Source organism: Lepidochelys kempii, chromosome 10 (assembly GCF_965140285.1).
Source record: "Lepidochelys kempii isolate rLepKem1 chromosome 10, rLepKem1.hap1, whole genome shotgun sequence".
Taxonomy (NCBI): Eukaryota; Metazoa; Chordata; order Testudines; family Cheloniidae; genus Lepidochelys; species Lepidochelys kempii.
Genome location: NC_136389.1, coordinates 13,416,030 through 13,439,180, shown reverse-complemented (window position 1 = coordinate 13,439,180; position 23,151 = coordinate 13,416,030). Strand labels below are relative to the sequence as shown.

The window sequence follows — 23,151 nt, the reverse complement described above, 5'->3', positions numbered from 1 at the left end:
GCCTGATTCTGTTCCCACTGATGACAGTAGAAATTTTGCCATTAGTTTAAATGTGAATGAGAGTAATTCTATGGACTTCAACAGGAGGATAACCACTCAGCATTTTGCAGAAGGCAGGCAGTATTACAAATATTGGCTTCAATAACATTAATTTACTTTTCCAAATCTAGGATTCAGAAAGTGCCTGCTGGAAAAATGAAATGGACTGACCCCTCTGTTCATGTGCATAATCACACCTGCTAATATTTTTGGTACGCACAATGCACAGGTTAGCTGATATGGTGGAACTCTGCCTAGGATATTCAGTGACTATGGATAAACTTGGTGTTCTTTATTCATGTGCAGATTTGGCCCATAATTTGTGGCATCGTTCTTTCTTAGCCACACAAGAGAAGGTGGTTACGTATCATAACCTTCCATAAAAGGGGCTTGCTTTCTAACGGTTGTCCATATAAGTGATAGGAGCATTAACTGTGGATTTTCCGTAGAGTGAGATGTAGCTGAATTTCAAAATCCAGTTTCCCTTTTGACGTTTACTCTGGTTGTTGTGACTCTTCATGTTCCACATGTGGGTTTGCTATTATTCGATACTGAGTCCATGTACAGCCTGTAAAAATATATGAACAACATAGAGCTGGGACAAACCAAAAGGAACGGACCGTGGCATTGCTGGCTACTCTAGTTTAAAAGAGGAATGAGCCACGTGGCTAAAGTGTCCCTTGGTACAAATGGATTCACCACTGCATTCTGGCAATGTATCAAATGCTTTAATTTATGTTTGATTGACCATCCCCCAGGGCTGTGAATTACACAGATTTCATGATTTGGTTAAAATGCCAACATATTTTCAACTCCCAGCTTCAAGTCTGTGGTACATTGGAAGAAAGGATACTTTCTAGAATACAATGTCTTATAAACATTGGTTTGATGACTATCATACCAGAATCGCCTTTGGTACTTTAAACATAGTAATCACAAAGTATTTTGAATAGTAGGCTACAGCTACTGAATAATCTTTAATCTCAGAATAGAAACAAACCACCTCCTCTCTTCTGTCCTGGTCTTTTGGGCATTCCGAGGCTATGGTGGTTCTTTCTGGTTTCCTTTTCTGTATTTAGCAGGCATGTCCTCTCTGGATACCAAGTCTCTGATCTGAGTCCCAATCCACCAGTTTATTATGCAAGGAAAAGAGTCAAAAGGACAAAATATTAATGGGAAAGTTTCAAGGAGGATAGGCTTAATCTGTTTGCATTTACATTTTTAATAAGGTAGCATGATCTAGAAGGCAGAGGTGGGAAGCAGAAGCCAGGAGACCCGAGTTCTATTTGCAGGTCCACCATTGATTGCTGTGTGACCTTGGGAAATCTTAACTTCTTTTCCTCTGTTTCCCTATCTGTAATATAGAGATATTAAGACGCACTTCACCATGTAAGGCGTGGTGTACTCCTTAAAGGAACGGTGACAAATACAGTAGAACCTCAAAGATATGAACACCAGAACAGAACACCATGTGAAACTGGAAGTGACCAATCAGGCAGAAGCAGAAACACCAAAAAAAAAAAAAAAGCAATACTGTGCTGTGCCTGTCCTCACCCCACCCCTGGGGCAGCCACTTACAGCTACAGTAAGAGGTGAAGATGCTGGGGCTGCCAGCCCAAGGCAACTGGAGCCAGCAGAGCAGGAGCAGCGCTGGGGGCTGTGCTGATTTCACACATACCCCCCCCCCCCGGGTGGAGGACATGCTGTTTTCACACACATACCCAGGCCTCTCTCTCTCACAACCCGCACCAGCCCTCTCAGGGGGACAAGCTTGAAAGAAACTGCCTGCTGGAGCTGAGGAGGGAGCTCAGCTGCTGCTGAAGCCTGGCCTGGAGTATCAGCTGCTAGATCTGGAGCCCAAACTGTGCTTTGTTCACAGTTACGGACAACCTCCATTCCCGAGGTGCCCGTAAAGCTGAGGTTCTACTGTACTAAGTACTAATAATTATTCTACATAGGGCAGCAAGGAGATCACAGGTATTGATACTTAGCTTAGATATTCTGTCCTCCTTACTTGTCTGCCACTTGTGCTGATGTTAATGGAAGTTACATATTAATGGGAGAATAGCCCCATTAGAGGACCATTCTAATTGCATCTAAGCACCACTGAAACAAAAACAGGAAGACTTAACCAGCCCAAACAGAGAGCAAACCAGAAGTAAAGGCTATATTATAGGTCAAAACTCATAGTCCTCAGGCCAGACACCCGAGCAGGCCTCAATTTCCAATTAGAGCAAAGAAGAGAATGAAAAGGGATAGCAAATACCAAAAGGGAGGATTCCTAGGGGATGGCTCCAAAAAAAGAATAAATATGCTACATCAATTTGCCTCTCCTTATTTATCTGACAAGGGGTTCATTCTGTAAAAAAGCATGCTGGTCCCAACATAGCAAAGCACTTAAACACGTGCTTAACCTCAAACACATGCACGGTCCCATTGAAGTCAGTGGGATGACACGTGTTTAAGTGCTTTGCTGTTTGAGGCCAGATGACTGGGCACACCGTGGAATCGAGCTCCATAGTCCTCTTATCACATCACCCCTTGTTCTTCATATGCCAGAGATGCTGGTCTCAGTGCGGCATTTGTTCTCTCCTCCCACCAAATGACCTTTGCACTCTGTTCCACACTGCCCTCCCCCACCACCCCATGCATAGATCTCCCTGCCGGAGCTCTTCGGCAAAGCCATTCCCCTCTGCTCCTTCAAACCCTACAACGCACTTGCCTATCAGTCTTCTGCTTATTCATTCAAGCCATTTATTTAATTGATTAACATTATTTTAAAAGTCCATGCTACTTAATGCCATGCGCTAGCCTTGCTGAGTAGCCATATAACTTATTAACATTGCCACATTCTATCGTTTTATTGTATCCTATCAAGAATTAGCATGTAAACTCCATGGGGCAGGTATCTTTTTCTATATTCATTTTGAGAAGTACATAAAGACCAAGAGCAGACACCACCAGCCAATCAAATTTGTTGTCCAGGGCAAAAGGCATGGATGATTGAGGTGAGGGTCATGTCAGAGAAATGGAAGGATTTTCTGGATAAGCCAGTTGGGACATCTGTTTCCTCACAGACAATTTTTAATTTCCAAATATTAAAATATTATCCTAAAAATGTTACAACACATTCTAATTTGAGAAACAGCAGGACGCAGTGCAACTTAATGCTTCATCATTTCGGTATCTTGGGAGCAAACTTTCACAAGGACAACAAATATTTTCCTGTAGTTGACCAAACTGGAAAGATTTTTCAATCCCTCTGGAAAAAATCTGAGCATCAGCAGCTTAGAATCATAGAATATCAGGGTTGGAAGGGACCTCAGGAGGTCATCTAGTCCAACCCCCTGCTCAAAGCAGGACCGATCCCCAATTAAATCATCCCAGCCAGGGCTTTGTCAAGCCTGACCTTAAAAACTTCTAAGGAAGGAGATTCCACCACCTCCCTAGCTAACGCATTCCAGTGTTTCACCACCTTCCTAGTGAAAAAGTTTTTCCTAATATCCAACCTAAATCTCCCCCACTGCAACTTGAGACCATTACTCCTTGTTCTGTCATCTGCTACCACTGAGAACAGTCTAGAGCCATCCTCTTTGGAATCCCCTTTCAGGTAGTTGAAAGCAGCTATCAAATCCCCCCTCATTCTTCTCTTCTGCAGGCTAAACAATCCCAGCTCCCTCAGCCTCTCCTCATAAGTCATGTGTTCTAGACCCCTAATCATTTTTGTTACCCTTCGCTGGACGCTTTCCAATTTTTCCACATCCTTCTTGTAGTGTGGGGCCCAAAACTGGACACAGTACTCCAGATGAGGCCTTACCAGTGTCGAATAGAGGGGAATGATCACGTCCCTCGATCTGCTGGCAATGCCCCTACTTATACATCCCAAAATGCCATTGGCCTTCTTGGCAACAAGGGCACGCTGTTGACTCATATCCAGCTTCTCGTCCACTGTAACCCCTAGGTCCTTTTCCACAGAACTGCTGCCTAGCCATTCGGTCCCCAGTCTGTAGCGGTGCATTGGATTCTTCCATCCTAAGTGCAGGACTCTGCACTTGTCCTTGTTGAACCTCATCAGATTTCTTTTGGCCCAATCCTCCAATTTGTCTAGGTCCCTCTGTATCCTATCCCTACCCTCCAGCGTATCTACCTCTCCTCCCAGTTTAGTGTCATCTGCAAATTTGCTGAGGGTGCAATCCACACCATCCTCCAGATCATTTATGAAGATATTGAACAAAACTGGCCCCAGGACCGACCCTTGGGGCACTCCACTTGATACCGGCTGCCAACTAGTCATGAAGCCATTGACACCCTATATCAAGGAACACCGGCTATAATTGCTATTTTCAACCAGCATCGAGGCAGTTCAACACTGCAGTGAAGTCTGCACCCTATTAAAAGGTATGAACGAAAGCACGGAACCAGATTTTGTTCCCGATTTCCTACATTGGATCACCTGACACCATGAACTAATGTTGGATTCTACAGAACCTCCTCTAACACTTTCCTGCAGAGAGAAATTCAAAACACAGTGGCTCTCAGCCCTATAGCTGGTCAAAAGTTTAATTTGACTGTTAGGCAATTCTATGAGGAGAACGAGATCCACTGCCAATGCAATGATGCAACCAAGGTTGATTGATACAATCTATTGAGTCAAATAAAGTTCTATTAAAAAGAAAACATCAGCACGAACAGATGAGCAATATTCCAGTGAAGTATTGTTTTTCATGGGCTTTTGTCATGTTATCTTCATTCTTCTGTTTAAATGGCAGTTCTCTTATAGAACCTTCTTTTCCACTAAAAGAAAAGGAGTACTTGTGGCACCTTAGAGACTAACCAATTTATTTGAGCATAAGCTTTCGTGAGCTACGACTAACACGGCTGTTACTCTGAAACCTTCTTCTCCACTGCGATTAGTAAAGAGAACCCAGTGATTCCTGCTGCTCTGTTATCTGGGTAATCCAATAAAATTCACTCTTTTCTAATGAAACAATGTTTCAGAGTGGTAGCCGTGTTAGTCTGTATCACCAAAAACAATGAGGAGTCCTTGTGGAGCCTTACAGACTAATGAATTTATTTGGGCATGGGCTAAACCCACTTCATCAGATGCATGGAGTGAAAAATACAGTAAGCAGTACATATATACAGCACATGGAAATATGGGAGTTGCCTTACCAAGTGAGGGGTCAGTGCTAACAAGGCCAATTCAATTAAGGTGGAAGTGGTCTATTCTCAATAGTTGACAAGAGGGGGTGAATATCAAGAGAGTGAAAATTACTTTTTTAGTGCTAATGATGCCAGTACAATCAAGGTGGATGTTGGCCATTTCCAACAGTTGACAAGAAGGTGAGTATCAGCAGAGGCAAAATTACTTTTTGTAGTGACCCGTCCACTCCCTGTCTTTATTCAGGCCTAATTTGATGGTCCAGTTTGCAAATTAACTCCGGTTCTGCAGTTTCCGTTGAACTGGAATTAATTTGCCAACTGGATTTCTTCAACAAAAAAACTTCAAAAACAGACTTCAAGGACTTCATTAGCAGTTTTGGTTTTTGCTTTGTTCAAAGACAGCTGAAATACTATTAAAAATTATTTAGAAAATGAAGAGAGAGCCCTGTGGCGATATTTTATATACATAAGAAAGCCATTCAACATTTTCTATGTTTCAGCCAATCTCTGTAAACTATTGTCAAAATGACCATAGTTTCATAGCCTGTTCTCTGCTATATCCTGTTTTAAAAAATAATAAAGTAATATGATGTAATAAAGTGCAGAGTATTATTTCATTACAAATTGCTGTATAGATGGTCACTTTTTGTCTCAGTTTTTATTTAAATGTCACAAAAGTTTGAAATCCAAACAGCTATCCAGGCTATTTTGAGACTGAGGCCAGCTCCTGCATTTAACTGTAAGATTTTATCTAACTTTGAGGAATGGTTTTCGTCCTGGTTTTCTGTATTAATTCACTTGGCTAAACTTTTCCACATATTAATTAGGCTTAACTATAATTTGCTCAGGAACTTCTCCTCCAGGAAGGAAAGCAAGAAGACAGGGTAATTCACAGTGTAACATTTGTAATGCAATCATCTGTTTATTGAAGGTTTGTCATCGTTTCAGTACAAAAAGCACATTGTGGGGAAAAAATAACCAACCCTTCAAATTAAAACATGTCGGAGTTTTTCTTCATTTAGACCCAAAAAACCACAAAGTTCCTATTTGTAACAGGCACTGAAAGCTACAAAGAGGAGTTTATTAGGGGCAGCTAAAATTTGGTTGCATTTATGCAATAGGTTTCACCATTAGACAACTGACCACAAGCTGAGTTCTATGAGCCAAGTCAAAGGCGTTCACTCAGGCAAAGCTCCTATAGACATCCAGGGAGTTTTGCTTGAGTGAGGACTGCAGATTCGGAGTTGATAGCATCCAGGTGCTTTGTGATTAAAACCAGATGATGGTGACTTGGGGAGCGGTCTCAAAGCAAAACTTAAAAATTTCCCCTCTCCACACTTTTTAATTGCTTATCTTTTTACCCATCAAGAGTAAGACAAATCTGAAAGCAGACAGATTTCACCCCAGTGTAATCTCCCCTTTTTCCAGTACCAGAGTTATCCCCTTTGCTCCAGCACCAGCTCTCTTTCTCCACCCACAAGTCATCCATTATCTCCTTGTGCTGGCTCTTCACATGAGCATTGGGGAGGCAGCTTCTCTGACCTGTGCTGGCAGCTTCACTTCTGGTAGTGGTGCACAGTCCACAGGCACAATGGGGTCTGTGAGGTGCAGGAATTACGCTCCCTCAGATCAGAGTGAAACTGGAGTTTCACTCCAGTTTGAACCAACATAAATCCAGAGCAAAGCGGCTGACTTCAATTAAGTTACTCCAGGTTCTACTCCAAAGAAGAAGGATGGTCCAATGGTTAGGACTCTAGCCTCGGACACTGGGAGAAGGGACCTGAACCCCACTCTACCATCACAGATTTTGGAGAAGTCACTTAGCTTTTCTGTTCCTCAGATAATAGCACTTCCCTATCTCACAGGTGTATAGCCAGGGTAAATATATTCAATATTGCACAGAGCTCAGATACTGTGGGGATGAGATCCATATATGACTCTTAGACAGATTCTGCTTCCAGTTGTAGGAGAGTATCTGGATGATGGATCAGATTTACTCACAGATGACAGTTGGTATTTGCAAAACACTTTGAACAGGTAAGTACATTCCAAGTGCTAAATACTATTATTATAGTTTGGTTAATGTTATAATAAAAAGTAAATACCTCTGCATTCTTTTCCTTTGGATTGAGATGTCCTGAAGGAGACGAGTCGGCTTTGTGATGCTAGTGAGCATACTTAGACATGAATTAAAGTTTTTTACACGTATTCCACCTGTTTCGCAATACATTGTATACAAGACCATATAAAAAGGAACAGTGCTGTTTTGCAGTTGTTTAGACCCTAAGAGGGAACTGCAGACAGAGTTCAAAGAAGTTACAAGTTTATTCCCCTCTGCATATCACAGAGTACAATTCAACAAGGACAAAAATGCTCCTCTTGTAACATGGAGACTATTTTTTTTTTATATTTAGAAGTTATGGCAGCCAAGAGTCATGACAGGAGGCATGTTGCCTTAACCATAAGCACGCAGCTTCAGGAGGTTACACTCCTTACTGTCATCCCTGCCCTCAGGCATGTTTCATGCCCCACAGGTGGTTTCTTGGCTCCGGGCAATCATGTCTATGTGCTGGCATGTAACTGTGCCCACTCACAGGTTGAGTGGGCCATTTTTAACAGGGCATAGGCAACAAATAAATAGGTGGGCAACTTCTAGCTTTTTGCAGGACCCACCTCTTCTGTAGGGCATCCTTCCTTTGTGAGAGACAAAGAAGAGGTTGTTAGTATTTATTCATGCACCTGGAGAACACCCCCATTAGAAGGTTTCATTTTGACTATGGGCACACAGCGTGACAGTCAGCTTCATCCTAGCCACTTTCAGCCTGTGGACAGAAATAGTTTGGAACAACTGGTTGTGACAAGCAGCAGCCCAAGCCCGTAAATGGGGCATTATATTCAAGCAAGAGATATGGCTGGTTCTGCTTAAGAGTGCAGAGGGGTGGCTGTGGTCTTGTGGTGACTCAGAGAATTCCCCGTAGATGGATGCGCTGGTTCACTCAGCCATTCAATGAGCAGTACTGTATCACTGTACCGTATCGTTGCAATTTCATGGAGCTTAGGGAGGTACAGCTAATTCAAAGGATGCTACCAAAGCATCCTTTATAGCTCCACTAGAATAGTGCAGACAAACATCCAGTTTCAAAGTCATGCTTTGGTTCCACGCCAGCTCAACTGCAGATGTTTATTTCAACAGTGCCACAGATACACATGGACACTAACAGTCAAACCACAACCAGGTTCCCGCCTTCAGAAGCTTACAATTTTATTTAGACATAGCACAGCCAAGGATGACACACACAGGGTTGAAAGGATTGGTGTATGTGAAAGATGAGCATTACAACAGTAAAAGATCATGTGATGTTTTAGTTACACATACATCTTATTAGCTCATTTAAAAAAAACCCCGTGTAATTATGGGGGAGATCCCCCCAGCTTAGGTTGCTTCACATTTTCCATTATAAAAGATAGTTTATTTGAGATGTGCTAACGCCACTATTGTTTGCAGTGGGCCTTTGAAATTCAGCAGGAAGAAATTATTTGGCTAGGGAAGTTCCTTTTCTTTGTTCCTTTAAATTCCTTTCAGATTGAGCTGTTATAAACAATTAAATCACTATTTCCCTTCTCTTGCTTGCATGCTTCAGATGAAAGATGGCAGCATGCCAAAATAACGGAAAATGAATATTCTAAAGAGCTGGGGCCATGCTCCCACCAAAGCAGGAGCAGGGGCAGCACACACTGCATTGAGAACAGTGCAGAGTTCCCAGAGCAGCTGTAGCAGCAGGGAGAAATTCTCTCCTGATTAAATCTCTGGACCTGTCACATGGCCCCGCTGCCCCATCCACCTTCCTCTGGGACACTGCCTGGGGCAAGTGCCCCCACTTCTTGTGAGTTAGAGGGGAGAGCGAGCGAGAGAGAGCACGGTCAGGCTATTCTTGACCATCTCTAGGCACAGCACATGGGACCAGTGGCCCATTTCCACTCTGGGATAACAGCCTTCTTCTGCTACCAGTCACTATGGTTAGGCTCAAGGTGTAGACATCTGTGCTACAATGCAGGGTTTAAATCCTTATGTTTGTACCTAATTTTTTAAAGGTCATTTAACCCCTGCCCTCCTCCAAACTAGGAAATCACAAAAAACTATATTACAAGAATGTCATTGTGGTTGAAAGTGAAGCAACTGAAAGTTAGGATATGCCATATTTATTGTTGCCCATGCAACCTTAATTTTACCTCCTTGTGTGTGAACATTATAAAAGTCTTTAATTACATGCATACTATTTTTTTTTAAAACAGAAGATCCCTGCCTAATTAGCTCCTCAGACTGGCTGCACAAGGGGGCAGAATTAAAGTTACATGACAAGTCACATTTCCTAACTTTTGAGTGGTTTGTATTACAACCTCAATATCTTTCTTCTCATGAGGTTTTTTTGCATGTAACTATGAATAGTTTGAAATAGCAAATGCTGGTGAGTGAGCAGGAATGGCTGAGTGGAGCTCAGTACTGGAAGGCTAACTGGAAGCAAAGAGTGTTGGGAAGGGACTGAAGGAGGAAAGGGAAGATACAAGGCACAGAAAATCAGGGAGGAAGCTCCCAGCAGAGGATGCAGAATGAAAAAACCTTTTGTGTAAGATGGAGGCCACAGGAGTTACAAGGCAAAGATCCAAAGCATAAAAAGACGAGTAGAACTCCAAATTTTTGCTGAGTGTACAAAAAACAATAGTAACGGGCAACTGCATCACTGTTCTCTTTCCATCCTCGGGTTCCTCCAATTGTAATAAAAAATAATATAAAGTGAACAGTGTACACGTTATATTCTGTGTTGTAATTGAAATCAATATATTTGAAAATGTAGAAAAACATCCAAAATATGTAATAAATTTCAATTGGTATTCTATTGTTTAACAGTGCGATTTAAATTTCAATTAATTTTTTTTAGTTAATCGCGTAAGTTATTGAGTTATTGATTAAATTTGTTTTCCTGCTAGGTAACGTGTATGCAATAAAATTGTACTGTACTGAACAAGGTCCTGGAGGTGGGGTTAGAATTCCTAGAAGTCGGGTTCAATATGAAGACAAACTGAAACAATGGTTTCTCTTAGCTTGTTGAAGCTTGAAGAAGCAGCTTGTGCTAGAATGAAAGTTTGACTAGAAATGGTGTTGAATGGAGATTGAATGGTGGTTGAAGCATGAAGGGACATATGAATCTTTAGCGCATCTGACATGTAAATATCTTGCAATGTCAGCTACAACAATGCCATGCAAACGCCTGTTCTCACTTTCAGGTGACATTGTGAACAAGAAGTGGGCAGCATTATCTCCTGCAAATATAAACAAACTTGTTTTTCTGAGCGATTGGCTGAACAAGAAATAGGACTGAGCGGACTTGTAGGCTCTGAAGTTTTACATTGTTTTATTTCTGAATTTTGTGGAGTTTTTTTGTACATAATTCAACATTTGTAAGTTCAACTTTCATGACAAAGAGATTGCACTATATTACTTGTATTAGGTGAATTGAAAAATACTATTTCTTTTGTTTTTTACAGTGCAAATATTTGTAATAAAAATAAATATAAAGTGAGCACTGTACACTTTGTATTCTGTGTTATAACTGAAATAAATATATTTGAAAATGTAGAAAACACCCAAAAATATTTAAATAAATGGCATTCTATTATTGTTTAACCGCGCGATTAATTGCAATTAATTTTTTAATCGCTTGACAGCCCTAAATATAATCTAATTTCTGAATAGATAAAATTTTACCATATAAGTGAAGAATTTAATTATAAATCACTGCTACAACCAACTTGCTTTACAAAGGAAAAGCACATTGTGTCCCAGAATGACCAGAATCACAATAAACAATTAAGAACCTTATTTGCTGGGATATAAATAACTTCTCCATAACTGTAATAACAGGACGGAAGGCATAAATGAAACCATTCATGGCTAAAACAGATTAAACCACAGGAAAGTTTTATGCTGAAAAAACCCAATTTAGTTTAATTAACACTGGTTCAGTATTTGGATTATACATTAATAACAAAATCCGGACCTTTGGAAAGCTTTTTTAAAAAATTAAACATTTAATCAAATGACATCTCTGACCTTATCCTGTGCTCAGTGAAATCAATTGCAAAGTTCCCATTGATTTCAATGGTGCCAAATCAACCCCTTGCCCCAGTCTTCAGCATAATGATGTAGATTTAATTTTTGGAAACAGGAAAAGAGATTGATTTCTTGAAGGTGGAAAATACAGAGCTTCACCAATTAAAACTGTCAGATATCTGTTTTACTCAGTGGAAAAAATAGTATGTGATCATGCAATTAACGACTGTGTTGTCATGTTTATGCACCCGGAGAGTGAATTAAGGTTGCACAGGCAACCTTAATACTGGCATTTCCTAACTTTTGAAGCTTGTCTCTGAAACCTTTATGTTCCTTTCCCATAGTTATTTGTGTGTAATTTATTTATAGACTGAATATACTATCTGATGGTTTATTCTGTACATTTAATACTGTAGGTTAAGCTGCACTCATATCTTTCATGCTGTTCTCCAAAAATGCGTAAGTTTGACACTGGATGGGTCTTTTCTAATGGCTGTTGCTCTGCTCTGTTCCACGTTTGTTAGAGACGTGATATAGCCTCATACAAGAAAAGAAATCTCCATCTCCACCAGATCCCATTCCTTCCCTTTCCCCTCTTTTACACTGGTATCTTCTAAGCCACTCCCCAATACTAGCAATTATTTGGTAGAAGGAACCTAAAACTTCATGTATTGTATTGCTACTGTATATTTGTTAACTTAACTTAGTGGGTGGGAGGAAGAATAATAATTTCTAAGTAACTGAGAAGGTGTGAAATCAAACTAGGTCCACCCTTCTTTACAATTAACCTAAGACCAATAAAATAGAGCCATCCTGCACTGGGTAAAAAATGAACTACACATTCAATATCTACAATTTCTGCTTCCTAAATGAGGATGGAGAATCCATTTCTTCAGTAATTTTAGAATTCTGGTAACAAATTAAAAGTGAGGGCAGACACGAGATAACCAAGAAGATGCACAACACACAGTGGAGATCATCCAAATTAAAGAGAACTCTTCTACACTGTCAAATTTTTAGTAATTAGTATCGTCATTAGAGGCACATCTCCAGCTTTAAGCAATTTTGAGTAATTAATGTTTTTATATTTTGCATGAAAAGTCCTGACTTCAGCATTTTCCTAGCGTATGAATTCTCCTAGTCAGAGCAACACAATGCAGATTAACTCAGTTGAAAGGCAATTAGAGTAAGCAGAAGAAAATGTAATTTGTCATTCGGTACAAACTATTACTTCTAGTCTTGGATTTGATTTTTGTTAACAATACAATTGGCTGATTAAAAGAGAGGCAAACACGTGATTTTGTCAATTCATATTAACACATTTGCTGAGTATCTAAGCCACAAGTGCTATAAAATATTGAAAATTTTAAAATGACCATATAGACAAAAAAGCTAAACAAATGACAAACCCAAATTCCTTGCATAGGCTAGGCTGCTTACAGGATTTTAATGAAAGTATAGACTTTAGAACTTAAAATGTCAAAGAGGAGGCCTTGTTATCTGTATTAAACAAACAAACAAACATTTAAAATAGTGAACTGTGTAAGAAACTGGAGTATGGCTTAGTGGTTAGTGCACGGGGTGGCAAGTCAGAAGTCCTGGGTTCTATTACCTGAACAACCACGTGGGACCTTGGTCAAGCTCTCTGGCTCACATCCTCAAAGGTATTAAGGATACACCTAACTTCCTGTGCCTGAGACTTCTCATCTGTAAAATGGGGCTAACAACATATAACTACCTTCCTACAAGTGTTCTGAAGGTGACTTTTTCGTAAATCGGTGTGAGATTCTCCAGTGAAAGGGTCTGTAGAAGTGCAAAGTATTATTAAGAGAATCAAAGACCACAATTTGTCCCTTCCTGTTTTAATTACAGTGTTAGACATAAGATGGAACTTAGAACATTGAGGAATTTAGAGCCCTGGTAGCTTTAAGTTAACAAATACACAGTAGCAATACAATACATGACGTTTTAGCTTCCTTTTACCAAATAATTACTAGTATTGGGGAGTGGCTTAGAAGATGCCAGTGTAAAAGAGAGGAAAGGGAAAGAATGGGATCTGGTGGAGATGGATATTTCTATTCTTATATGAGGCTATAACACTTCTCTAACAAACATCACCATTGCCTTTGAGACAAACCCAGAAAACACTTTCCCCCACTCTCCCAAGCCTTCAGAATTAGCCACACTGATTAATCAAACAAACAAACATGGCCGATACAGAAGACCCCTCATCTCCGGTTCTTTCTCATCCTTCTCTGCTGAACTACATGGTACCTTGATGTTGGCTGCTTGAATAGGCAAGTCTTTAGAATTCAGTCAACCCCATCATAAAAGGGGCATATTTTCTGCCCTGAGCAACCCTACCATTATTGACCTAGCCCTTATTATACAGGACTGTTAGTTCCTTGAGTTTCTTGTGTCACCACTTGCGGTTCTGAAACCCATCTCATCCAGTTGCTTTTCATCTCAGTTATTTATTGTGAACGACTCAATTCAGTTGGCTCTGGATCTCCTCATCTTCCAGACAGCCAACAGTGCTCATACATCAGCCTCAGGCCAGCTGGTAGCACATGGGTATGATGGCGTTCTCTGAGTCACATCAATGATAGATTAAGTAGAACAACAAGTTGATTGACAACTATGCTCCAAAATGCATGCAGGACGAATAGTATAATTAAATGGCTTCCACCCAGCTTTACCCTCCTGAAGAAAGTAGATGAGACAGGCCACCTAAACACTGATTGGTGACTTGGGATATGGTATAGCAGGACTATGTGTACCCAGTGGTGAGCTGGAACCGGTTCGCACCGGTTGTTAAATTTAGAAGCCCTTTTAGAACCGGTTGTTCCGCGAGGGACAACCAGTTCTAAAAGGGCTTCTAAATTTAACTGGCCAAAAGTGGCGCCTTAGGAGCCGACTCCACGGGTGCTCCAACCCTGGAGCACCCAAGGGGAAAATTTGGTGGGTGCAGAGCACCCACCGGCAGCTCCCCACCCCACCCCTGGCCCCAGCTCACTTCACTTCCGTTCCGCCTCCTCCCCTGAACGCGCCACCCCGCGCTGCTTCTCCATCCCCACCCCAGGCTTCCTGCGAATGAGCTGTTCGGCGGGAAGCCAGGGAGGGCTGAGAAGCAGGCCACGGCTTCCCGCTCAGGCCCAGGGAGGCAGAGTGGAGGTGACCTGGAGCGGGGGCGCGAGGAGGGCCGCCTGTGCTGCAGCAGATAACCGGGGGGGGGAGGGGGAGCGTGAAGGGAACTGCTCCCCGCCCCAGCTCACCTCCGCCACCCTTGGCCTGAATGGGAAGCCGCGGCCTGCTTCTCAGTCCTCCCCGGCTTTCCACCGAACAGCTGATTCGCAGGAAGCGGGTGGAGGGGGGGTGCGCAGAGAAGCAGAGCGGGGCGGTGCATTCAGGGGAGGTGGCGGAGTGGAGGTGAGCTGGGGCCGGGCGCGGCACGGGGCAGGGAGCTGCCGGTGGGTGCTCTGCACCCACCAAATTTTCCCTGTGGGTGCTGCAGCCCTGGAGCACCCAGGGAGTCAGCGCCTAAGGTGCCACTTTTGATGTGATCAGTGGGGGAGCGGCCGCTCCCCCTGCTCTCCCCCAGCTACACTCTCCCACCCCTAGGAACCAGAGGGACCTGCCGGATGCTTCCTGGGAGCTGCCCAGGTAAGCATCGCCGGGTCTCCCCACCTCGCCCCCCGGCAGGTGCCTCTGGCTCTTAGGGGTGGGGTGGGCACCCACTATGGTGGCCCACGAGACCCTCCTGCCTGGTTCTGGGGGCAGTCAGGGGACAGGGGAGGGGGTTGGATGGGGCAGGAGTCCCGGGGGGTGGGGGTGGGCAACAACCCCCTCGTGGGGTGAGGAGGGAACCTGTTGTTAAGATTTTGGCAGTTCATTACTGTGTGTACCTGTCTCCATGCCTTTCTTTCATGCATGTGACCTCTATGCTTTCATCTACTGAATTTGCCATGCAGCCACTCATCTACGTACAGGCCCTGTTCAAGATTCCTTCAAATTACATCAATCTAAAGGTGAAAGAAACAGGTGGAAATGCGGGACCTCCCATCCTTATGGGGGCAGGAGGAAATCTTATGATTCTATTAGGGTCAGGTGAATTAAGTGGAACAAGGGAGAACGAACCTATGTTCTAAATTCAGATACATTCAAGGTAGTTTGCCAACACACTCTACTCATGCAAATGGAACTGCTCCTTTTCACATTAGCACAGAAAACACAGGTTATTTAATATTCTGAATGCTACTCTAAATATAAGAGGTGTGATATTACTGCCTTCACATAATCTTGGATTATAAACTACACTGAGACCAGCAGACAGCAGAGTGCACATCTGAAGAAGCAAAACCAGTATTTACGAGATGAGGATATCTTCTTGAGCTTCCCATTTTAACTTCCAACTGAACTTCATCTTGGGGGAAAGCATGGAGCTCTTCAGGTTTTGTTTGTCTGATTTTAATTTTAATCCGCCGCTGCCTATGCTTGTAGTAAAAAAAAAAATAGAAAAAGGATACAAATGAGAAGTGAGTGGGGCAAATGCAAAAAAGGAGGAAATGAAAGAAAACAACAGAGATGAAGATACGGCAAGAAGGGGAAAAATGAGAGAGAATGAGAAGGGAGCCAGGTAGCACAACTGGCAAGTAAGAAAATGTCCATAAGCAACATGTGTGTCCTCACTGTTTCTGCTCCGGGGATTAACAGGCACTTTGTTGTTTTGTTCTCTCTTTATTATACCTTGGCTCACCCATTATGTTAAATTCCATTATAGTTACCACATTAGAATAGCACATGTTAGATCACTCAAAATTTCTGGCTCCCAATATAATTGTCTTAAAGAAGTCACTATGTATAAGCTGCTTTTATAACTGGTTGTATATTTCAAGAGTTACAGCAAGTCATGTATGTGTAGGTTGTCAAAATCCAGCCAAATGCTGTAATTACAAAACCTTTTGAGAATCAGGTCATGAGTGTTGGTGGGGAACAAGTGCTCAGTTAGTATTGTTATTAAAGTGAGATCTCAAACTTTTGAGTAATTAATGCCCCCCCCCCTTTTTTTTTTACACAAAAGTCTGGTCTTCAGCATTCTCCTGGGATACAAACGTTCCCTCATTGAAGCAACTGAATACAGATTAATTCAACTGTGAAACAATTACAAGAGAAAGATGAAGATGTAATTTGTCAGGCTGAACACAAAATGTTATAACACAGCACTTCCTGTTCTGGACAGCATCTTATTAAAAAAAGAAAAGGAGGACTTGTGGCACCTTAGAGACTAACCAATTTATTAGAGCATAAGCTTTCGTGAGCTACAGCTCACTTCCTCAGATGCATATCGTGGAAACTGCAGCAGGCTTTATATATACACAGAGAATATGAAACAATACCTATTCCCACCCCACTGTCCTGCTGGTAATAGCTTATCTAAAGTGATTTCCAGCACAAATCCAGGTTTTCTCACCCTCCACCCCCCCACACAAATTTACTCTCCTGCTGGTGATAGCAGGAGAGTGAATTTGTGTGGGGGGGTGGAGGGTGAGAAAACCTGGATTTGTGCTGGAAATCACTTTAGATAAGCTATTACCAGCAGGACAGTGGGGTGGGAATAGGTATTGTTTCATATTCTCTGTGTATATATAAAGCCTGCTGCAGTTTCCACGATATGCATCTGAGGAAGTGAGCTGTAGCTCACGAAAGCTTATGCTCTAATAAATTGGTTAGTCTCTAAGGTGCCACAAGTCCTCCTTTTCTTTTTGCGAATACAGACTAACACGGCTGTTACTCTGAAACCCATCTTATTAAAGGTATAATTGGCTGATTTCACAATGGACATCTGATTTGGACCATTCACATCTGTACATTTTCTGAATACCTAGCTATACCATAAAGCACCCAAAAAACTTTAAATATCAAGAGGAAAACTAACAAAGCTGACAATCTCCAGCTCTTTGCTTAAATTGCTAATAAGCAAATGTGTTATAAACCCATGTTCGACAGATTGAAAATGATCTTTCCCAAATCCAAATGACATGCCGCTAGAGCTGAAAGTGACAGATTACAGCTGGCTGATAAAACACTGTGCTTTACATTCACTTTTAAAACTACCCTGTGTGAAAGAACCTCCAGGCTTTCTGTTGGTTGTTTTGCTTTTATTAAGAGACACAAAGCTCCTCTCATCAGTTAATAGTAATTACATGTTGATATGTGAAGAACTAAAGTGAGATGGATGATTCCATTCATTTCCAAGAGATGCAAAAATTACTTGATGGAGCCAAAATAGAATGTTTAATAATGGGCAAACACTGGTTTGTTTTGATTACAGTCTCCTTAATAAACTGTTTAATGATTGATTTAAAAATATTGTACAATGAGCAATGGAAAGATGAAATCTTATCATAATTACAATTCTTAATGAAAAAACATGTATTTACATATTTTTTTTAGAAGTTATTTGTTGCATTTCACCTGCTCTCCATACAATGATAGAAACAGACGAATCTAGCAATCTAATGACAAAGTTTACACACTTTCATGATAATAGCTGTAAAACTTTTCGTATGCGCTCACACTTCTCCAACTGACCTGGATCTTCTGTATCCAAACTGTCATACTCTTTCATAAGAGCTTCAGCTTTCTGCATGGTTACATCTCGCGCACTGCCTTTAAGCCCCTCCAGATAGTCCAATAAAATAGAGAAATATTCATCTGGAACCTTTAAGAAGAGAGATGGTTGACACAATGAAAGTCGTGTGATGGCACCAGGCTGAATATATACCAGGCTGAGTCAGACAACTACCAGGACTACATGGTTACTAGATGCAAGCAACTCTCAACTCAAATGGGGATATTTATTGGCAGTGTGCTAATCACTGTGGGAGACAATCATTACATGTTTGCTCTGTGCTCAGCTTTTAGGATAAAACTCTTAAGCAAAATGCAATCACAACAGAAGCTGAAATGCCTATTAGTACATCCCTCCACTTACTGACCAACATCTCAACCCTATACGAGCTGTTGAAGAAGAAAACAGTGGACCAAATACTACCCTTGGATATATGTGTGCAAGTTCTACTGAATTTAATGAGAGTTGCACGCACATATCTGAGGAAAGGATTTGGCCAAACAGCTCAGAATACGTCTAATAATAGCAACTTTCCTCCATCAATACCCAAAATTATCTGAGCTGCTGGGAAGAGATACCACCCACTGTCAAACAATAGATTGTAACTTTGACAGAACCATCATAAGAGGGGCTAGCATTTAGTCTGAAAAACAACAGATAAATTCAGACATATGGAAACCATTTTTAGATCACAGTGAATCAGATTCTGATAGAATCATTTAACTAAAACATGCCTAATGTGAAACAGCGTCATAGTCTCCAAGCGCCCCATCTGTTTTTTCTCCTCTCTCTTCCCTTCTCATTACTTAGTTAGTAATAGGTTACATTTTAGCTTCATCAGGTGGGATATGACACTGTTATAACCAATAAGTTGTATTTACATTACTGATAATCCAATAAAGACATTTTAGACATTGGTTTACTACACATTTTTAACCATAAAGTAATGTATTTTCAAGGAGATCACATAAACTGATTTTCTACGAAGCATTTCTTAAATTTATGTACAATTTCTATGACAGCAATTCCTGTTATGAATAAAATATTTCCCTGTGATTCAGAAGAAGCTAAAATGACCCATTCTGTACACATTTACGCACATATTTAATTTTACACATGACTTCAACAGGACTACTCAATATAAAGTGTAAAGGGAAGCACATGCACAGGCGTTTGAAGGATCAGGGCCTTACTTGACAGAGGACTGTATGCTTTTATTCTACCTGAGAAATACAATTTTCCAGAAGAAAGAATTTTAACAGATAATGAACTTATCCAGTTATTTCTGCACTGTCACTGAGCCCGGTAACTTCACTGTCTGAAAGTTCTATCACTCACAGTGCTCTGAGGAAATGACACTCCAACAATGTCATAGTAAATGAAGGATAATACAGAGCACCAAACCAAAAGCAAGATCTCTATTTATACTTATAAGTTATCCAGTAGGGAAGCCAACTATCACTCTTCAGCTACAACACTCTTGTTAAAAACCTACCCACACGAAAAAGGACATTAGCCAGAGGGATAATGATTAAACTAACTATACACAAAGTGCTGTCAAAGGCATAGAGTAAATGTACTGAAAAAATAAAAGGATCTTCTTGTTTTCTAATCTGGTTCAGTTACAGTAAATTTGTAACAACAGCAGACAAAAATGATAAGACACAAATATGAGTTTTAGGTTGGTAATATTCCTTTAATCGAAATAATTCTCTCGATAGTGAATGTTTGAACTCAACAGGCTCTGTGTACTCTGTACTTTAGCCAAAACATCCATATATAATTTACCCTTCTTTTTACCAGACTTTATTTGTGTAGTTAGACCTCATCATGTATAATTATATCTATCATTATATAATTTAAGCAAAGTGCTTAAAGGGGCAATTAGTAGTCTATGCTAAACTTAGGAATTGTTTGTGTGGAGTAAATCATGTGGCTGCTTTGTTCTTAAGGCTATAAAGCATTTAGTTTTCAGCCTCAAAGAAAGGCGAACAAAAATCTTTGAAACATTTCTTTGTTCTAGCTATATAATTTATTCCAAGTAAAAACCATGTTAACCAGACAGTATTCTATGTATTTTTCCCTCCACTGAATATGCAATAGTGGTAGACAAACTTAATGGGTTTATGGTTTTGTTTATCATTTCCACTTGGCTTTTGTTTCATTTCCTCTCTTCCAAACAGCTTCCTTGCCCCTAGCCTTATCTGGAGAATGGTTGCCGCGTGTAGACTTGGTGTGTCTACAGTTAGTTCCACAGGGCTGCATAAGCACACCAACTGGGCATGGAAGCAAAAATAAATAAATAAATGAGGCAAATATCACATCTTCCCCCGAGTTAGACTGTCACCAAAACAATATTTAAGAGCTTCTTGTTGAAAAGTTATTTTTCTTCAACAAAACGATGCCATGGCTCCAAAGGACAGAGAGTTTGTTGTACACAATTCAAATAATTACTATTAATAAGTGAGAATAATTTTTGCAGAACCATTTCTTTTCATGGTGATCTCCTCGATGTAATCTGAATTAGGCCTGAGGCAATATTCCAAAGCTGGCTGTTGATGCCAGAGGAAGTAAATCAATTGAATATGTACAGTCCAACAATGCCATTTAGGTATGTAGGAGCCAAACATATTAAATGGAAATATTTACCTAGAAGTGAACCAAATATTATCAACTCTTGAGTGTTCAACAGTACTATATAACTGTGAAGATGTTCAGCATTTACACATGCCACATGCCCCCACAAAGATGTAACCCAGAAGGCTCACACCTTTGAGTGGATTTCTGGAAAAGACCGGGTTTAAACTACACGAGAAGTCAGAACTGGTAACGGGAGAGGCAATTTGACTGCAGAGATCTCAGCTCTCAGGCTGGAGTGCTGGACAGAGGGTTTGAACTCCAAGAATGTGCTCAGCAGCTCCAATACTGGGGTTATGCCTGGTATCTGTTGAGACTCCAGAGTCTTAAAATACACAGGATCCAGCAGCTGTATCCCCTCACAGGAGTCCAGGGAGTTGCTAACAGGGTGCGCTCAACCAGACCTATGACACCAGTCACCCACCATCTGGATTTTACAGAGTCAGCCCTAATTGATTTTATAGAAAGAAGCAAGTACACCTTCCTCTCTGAATCCTACTTTGCCCTACAGCAGGACCTCCGTTATCAACTGGGCACCACCAGAAGCCAAAGACGGAACTTGGGAAGGAACAGAAAAAGTGCTTTCTTTTGTATTTTATTCATGACAGGAACTCTGTAGACTGTATTGGCTAAAGAAGAAGCAGACTGTAAGCTTAAAAATATATTCACCAAAGTGGTCCACCCTCACCAAGGGTCTGATGCAGGGAAGTACTTACGTATGTGCTTAACTTTATGTACTTGAGTAGTTCCTCGTTCAAACTCCTAGAAATCAGTGGAAGTGGCCTATTTAAAGACCATTTGCAATCTGACCTCACCAGTAATAGACAGTTCAAAATATGTTAGTATAAATAACTCATAATCATCTCAATGGATTACAGAAGATACCAAAATAGGAAACATTTCTATTTCAGTGTTGAGAAATACAGAATTAAGCTATGTATTGATACTCAAATCTATTGAAAACATGCTATTTGAAGATACTATTAACCAATTTATGTCAATGTGAAAAGAAAGAAACCCAAAGACAAACAGGTGTAAAAGCAAGGACATCATTTTGGCTCTGAAATAACTCCTAGACAGCTGTAGAGAACATATGTTGTGTTTGGTAGGATGTTAAGGACTGTTTTAAAGGAGAAACAAATCTAAAGTACGAAGCAAATTATTCCACATACCTGCAATTAAACTTTTATTTTGTCACTTTCCAAATACAGCTATGCCAGTAAATGTACTAATGCTTTGTGAACATTTTTGCCTAAATTAAAAGACTGATTTTTAAAAAAAAATCTTTCTTCTCATCAAGGTAACACTTTAAGTTGGTAGCTGGCTTGAAATTTGCATCAAATAGGCCAAAAACTATTTTAATTGTGTTATGTATAAAGTAAAAATAAAAAAATCTTTAACTGTATGGACACATCCAGACAATGGGCAAAAATTGATTCCATGTCAACTAAAAGAATAAATGAACAACCCACTATGAATTGGCAAGGTGGTTTGTTCTATTATGCAACAAAGTGGAATGATCTGAAACATTCCCTCACTGCCACTGTAACCAGAGGCTAACTGGAAATTAAATCTCTTGTTTTCAAAAGTTATTAAATTTCTGGATTCTACCACTGGTGCAAGCCTAGCCTTTGATTTTTAACATAGATGCACTGCCAAGCCTTTTATAATCAGTCTAAGGTCCTATGTACATTGTACTGAGTGAGAAACCATATTAGCAGCCCGCTAACATGGTTTCACATCTGAGTCAGAGCCTGAAAGGATCTGAAACAGCTTCAGCTGCCTAAAATGTGAGTATCTATGATTTTAGCATTGGGTTCCACATTCAGAAGTTCAGATTAACCAATATATCTGAAATGTGGTCTAACTTTATCATTCATTTGTATTCAAAATGCAATAATATTTTCTGTACATTAATTATAACAATCTAGTGTACACAGGAGAAAAGTCATTCCAAACCATCCATGGTCTATTATGACCTTTCTTCTAAGTCTTGTTGCATTAACTATAAATGATTTAAGAAGAGATTGGCAAACATGTCTTGCCCATTGTTCTGAAAGGCTACAGTAACAAATGATTTCTAAACACTGCTGATTTGAGAATCAAAAGTATACATTGATTCCTTGTCCAGATTAAATCAAAAATTACAAATGTGTTGGGACACCACAGTAACATTTGGTTAACAAAAAATAGGCGTAACTAATTTATAACTACTTGCTCTAAGATATTACTTCGCTAAATAAAAAATATTGTTAATACAAACCTTCTCTTTATCATACATGTGCAAAAGAAGCCAAGTCTGCCTGGTCTTTTGAAACTTCCATTCTTTTGGTTTTTTGGACCAGCTGTAACAAAATAAATGAGAAAAATAATTGCTCAAATAAAATACTGGATAATAAAAATACTCAGCACTCACGTAGCACTTTTATATAATGATTCAAAGTACTGTACCAGCATTACATTAACTAAGCCTCACAACGTCCATGTGACCAGGTGTTAGAGTATATTGTGTACAGGTGGCAAAAGTGAAGTACGGAAGGATTAAGTGGCTTGCCCTAAGTGCCACATAAGT

At 40.5% G+C, this 23,151-nt stretch overlaps 1 protein-coding gene across 4 annotated transcripts in view; it reads right to left on the bottom strand.

The window, feature by feature from the left end:
• The window catches only part of CHLSN (cholesin), a 241,932-nt gene that overhangs the window by 30,757 nt on the left and 188,024 nt on the right, over positions 1 to 23,151 (bottom strand). For 2 of the 4 annotated variants that reach the window (XR_013636389.1, XR_013636388.1), the window contains exons 4-5: positions 22,843 to 22,924; positions 17,903 to 18,032 (exon numbers count right to left, since the gene is read on the bottom strand). Coding sequence is in view for 2 of the 4 variants with exons in the window: in XM_073362054.2 (XP_073218155.1) it covers positions 17,850 to 18,032; positions 22,843 to 22,924 (265 nt within the window). In the remaining 2 variants the exon portion in view is untranslated. Of the gene's footprint in view, positions 1 to 17,448; positions 18,033 to 22,842; positions 22,925 to 23,151 lie in introns of those variants that run through there. The other 2 variants (XM_073362054.2, XM_073362056.1) reach the window with 1 other exon arrangement.